At 41.8% G+C, this 11,513-nt stretch overlaps 2 protein-coding genes across 2 annotated transcripts; both read right to left on the bottom strand.

Annotated features, from left to right (window-relative positions):
* Positions 1-2,865: 2,865 nt before the first annotated feature.
* Positions 2,866-4,884, bottom strand: LOC130555528 (protein NYNRIN-like). The gene has a single exon (XM_057335821.1). It carries the CDS (start codon positions 4,882-4,884, stop codon positions 2,881-2,883), a length of 2,004 nt encoding a protein of 667 aa, XP_057191804.1. The 3' UTR covers positions 2,866-2,880.
* Positions 4,601-10,318, bottom strand: LOC130555220 (uncharacterized). Its single transcript, XM_057335248.1, has one exon. It carries the CDS (start codon positions 8,872-8,874, stop codon positions 6,721-6,723), a length of 2,154 nt encoding a protein of 717 aa, XP_057191231.1. The 5' UTR covers positions 8,875-10,318; the 3' UTR covers positions 4,601-6,720.
* Positions 10,319-11,513: the final 1,195 nt, after the last annotated feature.

Below are 11,513 nucleotides of genomic sequence, written 5' to 3'. Positions count from 1 at the left end.
CCAGTTCTCATTTTCAGCAAATAAATGCAAAAAGAAACAATATTTTTTATTTAAAATGTGGAAGAAATATTGTTAGTTGTTCACAGAATGAAACAAAAATCATCATTTTACCTAAACACAAAGTATTTTAAAATAAAAAAGAAGGTCTCTGAAATGGTCTCTTAATTTTTTCTGCGGCTGTATGTCTGCTGTTCAGAACTGTTTACATTTAAACACCACATATTTGATTGAATGTGCAGCTGCTGCCATTTATTCAAATAAAAGCAGTTGGGCGACGCAAAGAATTGTGGGTTATCTCTAGCAACGCAGGATACACCTTATTCGTCCTCCGAATTCCTGTGAAAGAAGGTTGCATTTGAAGGGTGCATTCAGAGTGTCCTACCTGCTTTTATGAAATGCGACAGCCTCAATGACGAATCCAGCCTTCGAATACGACCTCCGTAGGCCGCAGCCTTCCGAAACAAGACGAAGCAAGACTTTGCAACAACACAGTGACAGACTAGGGTTTAAATAGACAGAGTAAATGGGGCTAACAGGGCACAGGTGAATCTAATGATGCATGAGTCCTGGCAATGGTGCAATGTCTCTTTGCTTCTGTGTTTATTCAGAAAGCATTGAAAATCTGCAATGATTGTTGGACTTTTGAGGCAGTCCTGCATGTTCAAAAATTTGCACTGAGACGTTCTTCAAAATCGATTAGAAGTTCATTATCAGATGTAAAAAGGGGTAACAAAGCTTTGGGTTGCCAGACGACCTCCTCACTCCACCACAAGCCAACAACCCAAATTATTCAAAAACACATATATTTATTTGGTATGTGACGTCGTTCACATCTTCTGACTCCTCCCCTGCCTTGTAAGGAGTGCTGCTCTCTCTCCACCAATCACCATGCATATCTGCAAAACATCTTTTTTGCATGACACATGTTTTGCAACGTGTGGTCAGTTGCTAATAAAGAGGAAGTGTCGTCTAGAGACAGTTTCATATTGCAAAACAACATGTAAAAATACTTTCAGTAAAAAACTCAATCATCTAATGCTTTTAATTATGCAGCATTGTTTCTTAATCCTATGATTCAATAATACACATCAAAACTCATGATTATACTTAAAACATATGCATTGGATTAATTCATAACATCCCTTCCTTATGAGACTCTTTGAGTGTGTGTGTTGTTAGTTAAAACTTGTCAAAACGAGCTGTTCTATTTCTGCAAGCTTGTTCCTCTTTTTTGTGGTTTCACGAATCCGGCACGTACACACAAACCCTCTATTTTATCTCTGTATTTTTCCACTAGATAAAACAGCAAGCAAACACATTAAAAGCACACAGCTTAATGATTTAATGAAAGAAAACACTTATTGATTATATTGGTAATTAAATCATACTTCTAACTGAATAATATTTCCACAATTCCCTCTCTTGACCTCTTGAGAGGTCACACATCATCCTCTTCATGTTCCATGAGATCTCCTGATAACAAGGGCATACTGTATGGGGTGGAGATTCTTTCTTTTCAATAGCTGTAACAATTAATCTATTGCACAGTGATCTAATACAGGGAATACAACAACATCCACAGGTAATTAATATGGCTAGGAAAACTCCAATCGATACTACAATGGACATCACCACTGCTTTCCATTTCCCCAAGGTTGCATCTAGCCAATCTCCTATCGGGTTCTCTACACCTGAATGTTCCTTCATCTCTACAGACAATGTCTTCAATCCCTCTAATGCTCTAGTAACCGATCCATCTGGGGCCGTATTATTTGGAATATATGTGCAACAAAGATCTCCGAACATAAAACATACTCCTCCCTTTTCTGCCAACAGCATGTCAAGGGCCATCCGATTTTGGACTGCCATTAGGGAAGTCGGTGCTAGTTGCTCTGCCAAACCATCAATCGCATCTCTTGTCATATTTGCTAATCTCATTACGTTATAATGTACATAGTTGATTCTATCTACATTTTTGTTAGGAGTGACTGGGAAAAATGCAGATATTATCGGTATGTTCTCTAATCCTGCTGTTATCTGATCTGCTAATTTGTATTCATTTGGTACTCCCCTAGGAACTCCTATTGCATCGATGTATGTGGGGCTGTTTAATGACAAATCTACACTTGAACCTGTTGCCCTCTTCCTTTTGTATAATTTAGCTCAATTCCACCATATTTCTGTAAGCATTTGTCTGTTGATGTTATTGACCTTCTATGTCTAGTTCGCGGTGTGGTGCTATTACCTTCCTGACTTTTTTGTATTCCAAAAAGTATCCCTACGATGGTGCCTGCAATTATTCCTAATACACATAACAATTTCCAATTTTCCCACAGCTTCATCTTGTTGCTGTTGTATTCACCCTCTCTAGTAATACTCTTGTTGTCTTTACAAAATCAACACTTCTTAAAACGTAATACCTTAAAACTTGTAAGAAAACACTCTTAAAAATATACTTTTAAACCTGAAAATTGAAAAACATTGAAAAACACTCAAAATCACACAATAATGAAAACTTGATTATAAGGAATAAATGGTTATTTGTATGTCCACATCTGTGAAAACTTCACTCAGAATCTTTTGCACTTTCTGTATCCTCCCTCTCTTGGACCTGAGTCCTCAGGTCCAAACCAGTGTCAGCAAGAGACCTAGAAGGGGGGTCACAAGCTACACAGGATGTTAAATGGAACCAAGTGTCTCCTTTGCCTTGGAGTTGCACACAATGTGAGGTGCGAGCTGTTACACGTAGAGGTTGAGACCAACGTGGTTCACTCCACTTTCTACGGAATGTCCTGATCCTGACCCAGTCTGTCGTGACTGGAGATGTCAGTTCCTCCGGTTGTGCTGGTACAGGGGTTACCTGATGGGAAAAGGTTCGAATCAGAGCTGTTTATCAAAATACACAGTATGTGACAATGGCTGCACTGTGTCCTCTCTCAACGCCGTGGTTGGTCCTGGAAATTGACGACCTGTAAGCAATTCAAAAGGTGTAAAGCCTGAGATCCTGTTGACAGAAGAACGAATAGACATGAGAGCAATGGGTAAAGCTGACAACCAGTTCAATTTAGTCTGTGCACAGATTTTAGCCAATTTGAGTTTAATCGTCAGGTTCAAACTTTCAACCTTACCTTGGCTGGCCTCATGGTAAACTGCACCATACGCATGTGTTAGGCCTATAGCCTGTTCAACCACTTTCAGATGTTCATTTTTAAAATGGCTTCCATTGTCAGATCTGATACGACGTGGGAACCCATAGTGTGGTATGTATTGATTGATTAGACACTTTATCACGGCCGTACTGTCCTCTCGGCCGACAGGATACGCTTCTGGCCAACCAGTGAAATAATCAACAATCACCAAAACATAGCGTTTACCATGTACTTTTGTGATCATATCTGTGAAATCAATCACGATCTCTTCCCCTGGGCCTGATGTCAAAGGAAATGAACTTTTCTTTGTTTTGATGCTATGTTTTACATTGTGTTCCTGACAGATACAACAACTTGTCACATGACCTGACACCATGGATTGCAAAAATGGATGCCACCAATATTCGAGAGCTCTCATCATTTGTTTGTCACTGACATGGCTTACCCCATGGGCTTGTGTTAACATTGAACCGGTCAGAGAGACAGGCAATGCCGGACGTCCGTCTGGCGCTTGCCATAGACCATCACTAGCACAGATGCCTCCATGCTGTGACCAGACTGATTGTTCTTCAGGGGCAGATTTCTGTTGTTCTTTGACCAAATATTCTCGAGTGAAACGAGGCAAAAGATCACTACAGGCTCTATCTGATCTTACCACCTGCTGAGTTGCAACATAGCCAGCTTCAGTTTTGGCAGCTAGATCAGCTGCATTGTTTCCATCAGTGATAGGGGAATCATTTTTGGAATGTCCTGGACATTTAATAACTGCTACCTCTTTGGGTATCATCAGAGCCTCTAAAAGGTCTCTGGCTTCGCATGCATGCGTGATTGGTCGACCTGAGGATGTGATAAAACCACACCTCTGCCATAAGGGCAATTCCACGTGGACAGCTGTTACAACATATGCTGAATCGGAATATATGTTCACACGGGTCTCACCAGCGTAGTACAGGGCTCTTGTCACTGCTATCATCTCTGCTCTCTGTGCTGACTGTTTTCCTTCTAACTTCCCTGCATTCCTTGTCACTAATGAGCTTCCCACTTGTTCAACTACTGCATAGGCTGCCTTCAGGCTCCCATCCTCTGCTCTGAAACAACAACCATCTGTGAACAATGTCATAACTGGTGGTGGGGTTGTCAATGGCACCGCAGACAGATCTTCTCTTACTTTGGATGCTCTCTCGGTGATGGGTGCACAATCGTGTGGCTGTCCATCTCCCATCAGATCAGCCATATTAATGCCTTTATGTGTGTATGTGAAATTGGGACTGGTCAAAATCTTAGCTATTCTTCTCTGTCTCAGTGGTGAAAATGTGAATGATGCTGAATTTACGAATGACATGATGGAGTGTGTGGTGAGTATTGTCAGTGGGTGGCCCATTACAATGTGTGATGTTTTATGCACAACTTTAGCTAAACCCGCTGCAAATCGAGAACAAATTGGTTGTCTTTGTTCTACACAGTCTAACAACACACTCGCATACATCAACACTTTTCTCCTGCCTTGGTCTTTCTGAAACAGGACACCATGTGCGCTGGAGCCAGATTCTGAGGCATCCAGGAAGAAAGGTAACTCATAGTTGGCACAGTTCAGGTGCACAGCATGAGCTAGCTGTGTCTTGAGGTCAATGAACGTCCGTTCAGCCTCTTGTGTCCACTGAAGTTCTGCTTTCAGATTTTTCATGCCATGCTCTTTGATCAACTGTCTGAGTGGTTTGGTCAGTGAAACATACATAGGAATATAGTGCCTACTGAATCCTGTGAGGCCTAAAAATGACAACATGTCTTTCACTGTGGTTGGCTTAGGATGGCTGAGTATACCCTGTCTTTGTGTCCCTGTCAAAGTTGATCCCTGTGCCGTGATCAGTCGACCTAAAAATGTAACACAAGGTCTGCACACCTGCAGTTTGTCCTTGCTTATCTTGAAACCAGACTTGTGCAACTGAAGCAACACAACTCTGGTAGCCTCCAAGCACGCCTTTTCAGTTCTGGCTGCCAAGAGTAGGTCATCAACATACATGATCATGACACAGTTCTCAGGTAAGCTACAGTCCTGTAGCTGTTGTTTTAAAACATGATTAAAAATTCCTGGTGACAAAATAAACCCTTGTGGTAGTCTGTTGTAAGAATACTGCCAGCCCCTGTATGTAAAAGCCAAACATGCTTTGCAATCCTCTGCGATTGGAATACAGAAGAAAGCGTTTGCCAAATCGATGCATGTAAACCATTGGTGCGCTGGTGTCAATGTGGACAGCGCAATATATGGGTTTGGCACTGTCATTGTAGGTGTTGCTACAATGGAGTTGATGTTTCGTAAATCATGTACCAATCTGTATTTATTAGTGCCTGGTTTTGGCACAGGAAAAATTGGTGTGTTCCAATTAGACCTATAAGGGGTTATCACTCCCTTGTCAATCAGTCCAGAAACAGTGGTGGCTACACCTTCTTCTGCTTCTGGTTTGTTGCGGTACTGAGGGACCCAAATAGGTGTGGTGGTGTTTAACTTAAAGCTAACAGGTTTGATGTTACAAAACCCTACATCTGTTGGTCCTTGAGACCATAGATTAGCTGGCAATGTGTCAATCATTTTTTCTGCTTCGTCAGCGTCTGTCTGCTCCCTACCATGGCTTCTAGAGATCTGTTTATGTGTCAACACCCCTGTGTCTTCTGTTTGGTCTTGCACCCAATATGCTTTTTGTGTCTCGGAATACAGGATACCCCAAGTTTCTGTGGGTTTCCAATCATTAGCTGCCAACAGCCTCTTAGTCATGTTGCCTAGCTCCCTAGCTTCATGTTTCGGATGTAATGCTACAGAGACGTGTGGTGCAGCTGTATCAGACATTTCATACCATTTCATCTGCTCTTCTGTCAGTAAAATTGGTGCCACTACTCCCTCTTTTCCTATCATGAATCCGGATCCCCTTAACACCCATTTACTGTCCTCTATTTCCTGGAACAGATCTTGGTATTGTGTGGTGTCATCCCTGTCATAAAACAATGTGCAATGTAAGGGGTCTATTGGTGGCAGAAAAATGTCTATGTTTGTGATCCACTGACGATGTTCGTTATACCTTGATACAATACTATTAGGGGCTACACTGGAATCTAGCTCAACCCAATATATATCAGCATCTTCTAACTCACCACACGATGTTAACATCCACTGACTGTCTGTGGTGTGACCTGAAAGAGAACAATTTGTTTCTGAACCATCTGGAAATTTCACTATCACTCCCTCGGGTGAACATAAAATGCTGGCTCCTAATTTGATTAATAGATCTCTGCCTAAAAGGGGGATGGGAGCATTACAAGAGTACAGGAATGAGTGTGTCAATATCTGTTTGTCAATTTTTACTTTCAGCAATTTTGTCATAGGCCATTTTTCTACCTCACCAGAGAACCCTATTACTCCTACTGTGCGATTTGTCAGATCGCTATTGTCAATCGTGCCCTTTGTTACAGTAGAGTATGTGGCCCCGGTATCCACCAGAGCCTTTAGTGGTTGATCACTTACCACTATTTCCATGAGAGGTTCAGCCATTCCTCTCATGGTGGTTCTCTGTGGGCCCCTTCAACATTCCTCCGCCCCACCCTCCGGGCCCCATGTTGGGTGCACAGGCGCCTGTAGGTTGGAAGGTGACGGGAAGCGTTGCCCCGGGTTGTATGGGGTTTGTGGTCCCCTGCCACGACCACCGGTGCCACCTCTTCGGGGACCCCATCCCCCCGCAGGTGGACCGTTACTCTGGCCTTGACTCTGTGCTGATTTTTGTGGACAATTTCTCGCCCAATGTCCATACTCACCACACTCAAAACACTGGTCCCTCTCAAACCCTCCCCTCCCTCTTTCCGGCTGCCCTCGTCCATTTCCTCTCCAGGGGGGTCCCTGCCTACGGTTTGGTCCTTGGGCATAATGTGGGTTGCTATATGGATGGTGGTGTGTCGGTCCTCCAAAAGGAGAACCACTGTAAGGGGGTCCTTGATATGGGTCTATGGGTTGGGGTGCATTGGGAGTATGTTGTGGCATTTGCTTGGCCTTTTTGGTTGTCCCTTCACTTTTGGCTTTTTCTAATTGCAATTTTAACAACTGGGTTTTAACTCTTTCTAGTTCCTCTTCCTCTTTATTGGCTCTTTCCACTGCTCTGTCTGTGTGATGCACTAAATGTCTTTCCCATACCTCGTTACTTGCCACTGGGATATCTGGGTTATTCTCCATTGCTTGTTTTACTCCATTTGGAGCTCCTGTCATTACTGCTGCTCTAAATATGTCTCGTGTCACAGGGTTGTTTAAACTGTTTTCCTCCACCATTTGTTCCCACTCAGCAGCACAACGGAAATAATAAGCCGCTCCAGTCTCACCTGGCTTAATGCGGAATTTTATATTCTGGTACACCGTTGGTGGCACAGGATATAGTCGACGAAGAGTTTGGCTTACAACAGTACTTACTCTGGTAAATGGTATCTCATTTGCAACATACATAGTATTTGCATCGAGCTCTAAATTTTGCATTTGTGAGGCTGTCAGTATCTGACCCAACAGGCATCTCAAGTCACCCAAAGCCAAGTCAGTGCCATGGCTGAGTGCTGTCAGCTTACTCAACCATCTGCTGCCTCCTGAGGTAATGGGTGGCAATTTACTCGCTATTGCTGTCATGTCACTGTGTGACCAAGGTTGGTACTGTGAATTCCCTCCTGGTCTGTGCATTAATGGTGCTTGCATTTGAGGTACCTGTAGTTGACGACTTGGGTCATAGTTCAGGTAATGTTCCCTTTCCTCCTTCTCTTCCTCATGGTCTGGGTGCCCTGGCTGTTTCCTGCTCCTTAACCTATGGGCTATTGGCTCACCCAGTGTCATTTTCCCTGCAAATTGAACTGGTATTGGCCCTGTTAGCATATCGGTCCCTGCTTGTGGATTAGGGGTAGATGTATTTATTGGTTTTGCAAATATAATGTCTTCTTCAGTATTCTCATTGTCACCCTTCTCAGACTCTTCCTGTTCATGTCTTGTTCTCTCTACTTCTTCCATAACTCGTTGTGCTTTTACTAATGTGTCTTCCACACCCTTGTTCACTGCAGTTTTTAATTCATCAAATTCCTTGCGTATCCTGTCTATTTCACCAGTCATTTCTCCTACTGCAACATCCATTTCTCCTCCATTAACTGTCATTACAACCTGCTGTTTGGGCAGTTCGTATGAAGGGGGGTGGCTTAGGGTTGGGTATAATGAAGTGGGTTGGGCTTTTCTGGGGGCGGAGCAGAGGATAGTCTGAGTGCTTCCTGTATTCTCTTCATTTCTCTCTCTGGCTGCTGAGCTGTTCACTTCCTGTTTTCTCTCTCTACTCTGTGGTTTCTGTGAGCTGAGTGCTGTGGTTGTTAACGCTACCCTAGTCCACACTCTAAGTTTCTTCTTTAGATTTTCTTCCTCGCTACCATGCTTCCCTGAGTTATACCACTTCACTTTGTCTTTTTCTTCAATATGTCTCCGTAACTTACTATGTGCTTTCTTTTCCATTTCTCTGATTGTTGGTGCTATAGGAATCATCACTTTTTCTGCATTTTCCCACCCACAATCATCACATAATGCTACCCAGCATTTGTCTATTTCTTTCTGTCTTTGCTTTCTATCTTTTGGTTCTGTCTGTGCTAAAAGCATATTTGTAACATTTTGCCACTGCACTGTTACTGGCGAACACCCGTATTCATCACATTCTTTCTGAAATTCAGCCATTTTACACACAATTCTACTGTTCACAATATTATACAGTCTATTTATTCCGAATTTATAGTATAAGGTAGTCCGTCTGACTATATTACTTCAAATTAATTCCACTTAATTTCTGACGCAACGTCTCAATTTCTCAACGAGTCTCTGTGACGCAACGTCTTTTCCTTTAGCTGCCTTATCAGCATTCACATTAATTTTCACATCAACAATTGCATTCGCTTTAAAAACATTCAAACATATAACAGACAATTTTGGAATATTCCTTTGAGTTCCCAGACTCAAAGGGATTTATTTCACCCTGGCCTTTTTCGTCCCAGACGCGAATACCACAACGCAGTTTATGAGTTCCAAACTCAAAGGATATTTTTATTACCCTGGCCTTTTTTGTCCCAGACGCGAATACCACAACGCAGTTTATGAGTCCCAGACTCAAAGGATATTTTTATTACCCTGGCCTTTTTCGTCCCAGACGCGAATACCACAACGCAACTTATGAGTCCCAGACTCTAAGGGATTTATTACCCTCTCTACGGGGGACTCTAACCACCCGATTTAATATTTTACTCTTTCAAATCTGATTTTTCAAAAACTTCTTTTTTCTATTTATTTCAACTTCCTCAGAATGTTCATCAAATTCAACACAACAATTTAGGTATGTTCAATAGCAGAATTTTGATTAAACAGGCTTCTGCTTACCTTTCTTTTATGTTGGTCGCGACCTGTGTGTTGAACCTGAGTCCGTTCTGATCTCTCTCGCCAAAAGGCACACAATTAGCACTATCTCTCGTCAAATCACGTCACGGGTCACCAATTGTTAGACTTTTAAGGCAGTCCTGCATGTTCAAAAATTTGCAAGAGACGTTTCTCCAAAATTAAGCAGAAGTTTTATTATCAGATGTAAAAGGTAACAAAGCTTTGGGTTGTCAGACGATCTCCTCTCTCCACCACAAGCCAACAACCCAAATTATTCAAAAACACCCATATTTATTAAGTATGTGACGTCGCTCGCATCTTCTGACTCCTCCTCTGCCTTTTAAGGAGTGCTGCTCCCTTTCCACCAATCACCGTGAAGTCCTTTTTCTTAGTTCCTGCAAAATAACATCTCAAAACGTATATCCTGTGGTCAGTCGCCAGTCCTGAGGAATGTTCTCCAGGGACAGTTTCTTTTGGGGAGTGGTCTCCTAGAAACAGTTTCTTGTGGCCGGACAACATACCAACATTCTTAACATTCTTTTAGTAAAAAGAAAACACTCAATCATCTAATGCTTTTAATTATGTAGCATTGTTTCTTAATCCTATGATTCATTAAAACACATCACAACTCATGATTATACTTAAAACATATGCAGTGGATTGATTCATATTATTTCTTTTCTGTGTGACTCTTTATATGTGTGTGTGTGCTGACCCAGGCAGACAATCTATGGTTCCAACCCCCACCCATCCTGTCTCACCTCATTTGCCACAGTAACTATTTTACTGAGTAAGATAGCAAGCACATGACAAAAGCACACAGCTTAATGATTTAATGAAAGAAAACACTTATTGATTATATTGATAATTAAATCATACTTTTATCTGAAAAATATTCCCACACTGGTGGGTCAGATTTGGCGATAATTTCAGCGCTGAGTCTATTTTTGCTGTGCTGCTAACGCTAAATTAAAGCGACAGTGCATACTTTCCGGACAAAATCCACATGAATTGACAGGGAAAAGTAACACGTTTACCTTTAAAGCATGTAAGTGGTGTCTAATGTGTTTTTAACAGTCGCCATGAGTTTCCAAAACACTTTTGCCAGGAGTTTTTTGGCCAAAACCACAACAGCACAGTTCAAGGATTTATAATACAAGTATATCTTACATGTTATGCTTATATTGCAAATGAAGGAGTGGGAAATGATCGCATTACGCTGTCAGTGTACTGTCTGAAACCCACTGTCATCATAACAGTGTGAGAGAAAAGCGATCGCATCACAAATCAGTCACTCTCTCCTATGGTGAGTTAACCCTTAAGTGACTTCGTATCCTTCATAACACGATGGCTTTTTATTTATAACTTGTACTACACAGATCTAAAAGAGCATGAAACAGGCAGATATAACAAATCATAGTTAGGCATCTACTTAAAAGCGCTTTGATGAAGTTCTGGAAGAAATTTTGCTTATTGATGTATGTAAATAATGCAATGAGAAATTGCATTGTTGTACTGTGGTAACAGTTACCCCTCTTTTACACTGCACGCGTGTGCGGCACATTACGGCTCCGGCAAGGTTTTGTTCCGTCCTCAATGCGGGTGCCAATGTACACTAGGAGCGTCTCAAACGTGAAGTGGCTGAATTCGCGAGACCACGTGATTTGCCTGTCCGACGTTGTTTTTCATGATTTTTGGGGGTTATATCATAAGAAAGTTGGCTAAATGGTTATGTTTGTCTGGTATATTGTTGTGTTCATTGCTATGAGTCATGCTTTGTTCCCTTACAAAAATTAACCATGGTTTTACTACACTTAAAACAAAACAAAAAACATGATTATTATAGTTAAACAATATTTTACCACAAAATAACCATGGTTTTGATCGAGGATGAACCTCTCGTCATCCATTAATGGTCTTATGTAAGGGATATGTGACCATGAAATACG

The sequence above is a fragment of the Triplophysa rosa genome, linkage group LG6 (genome assembly GCF_024868665.1).
Source record: "Triplophysa rosa linkage group LG6, Trosa_1v2, whole genome shotgun sequence".
Lineage (NCBI taxonomy): Eukaryota > Metazoa > Chordata > Actinopteri > Cypriniformes > Nemacheilidae > Triplophysa > Triplophysa rosa.
Note: the sequence above shows the minus strand (reverse complement) of the source record. Positions and strands in the feature narration are given on the sequence as shown.

What these genes read in the sequence shown, in the direction of transcription:
- LOC130555528 (XM_057335821.1), bottom strand. Translation starts at nt 4,884, where the DNA reads ATGTATGTTTCACTGACCAAACCACTCAGACAGTTGATCAAAGAGCAT.
- LOC130555220 (XM_057335248.1), bottom strand. Translation starts at nt 8,874, where the DNA reads ATGGCTGAATTTCAGAAAGAATGTGATGAATACGGGTGTTCGCCAGTA.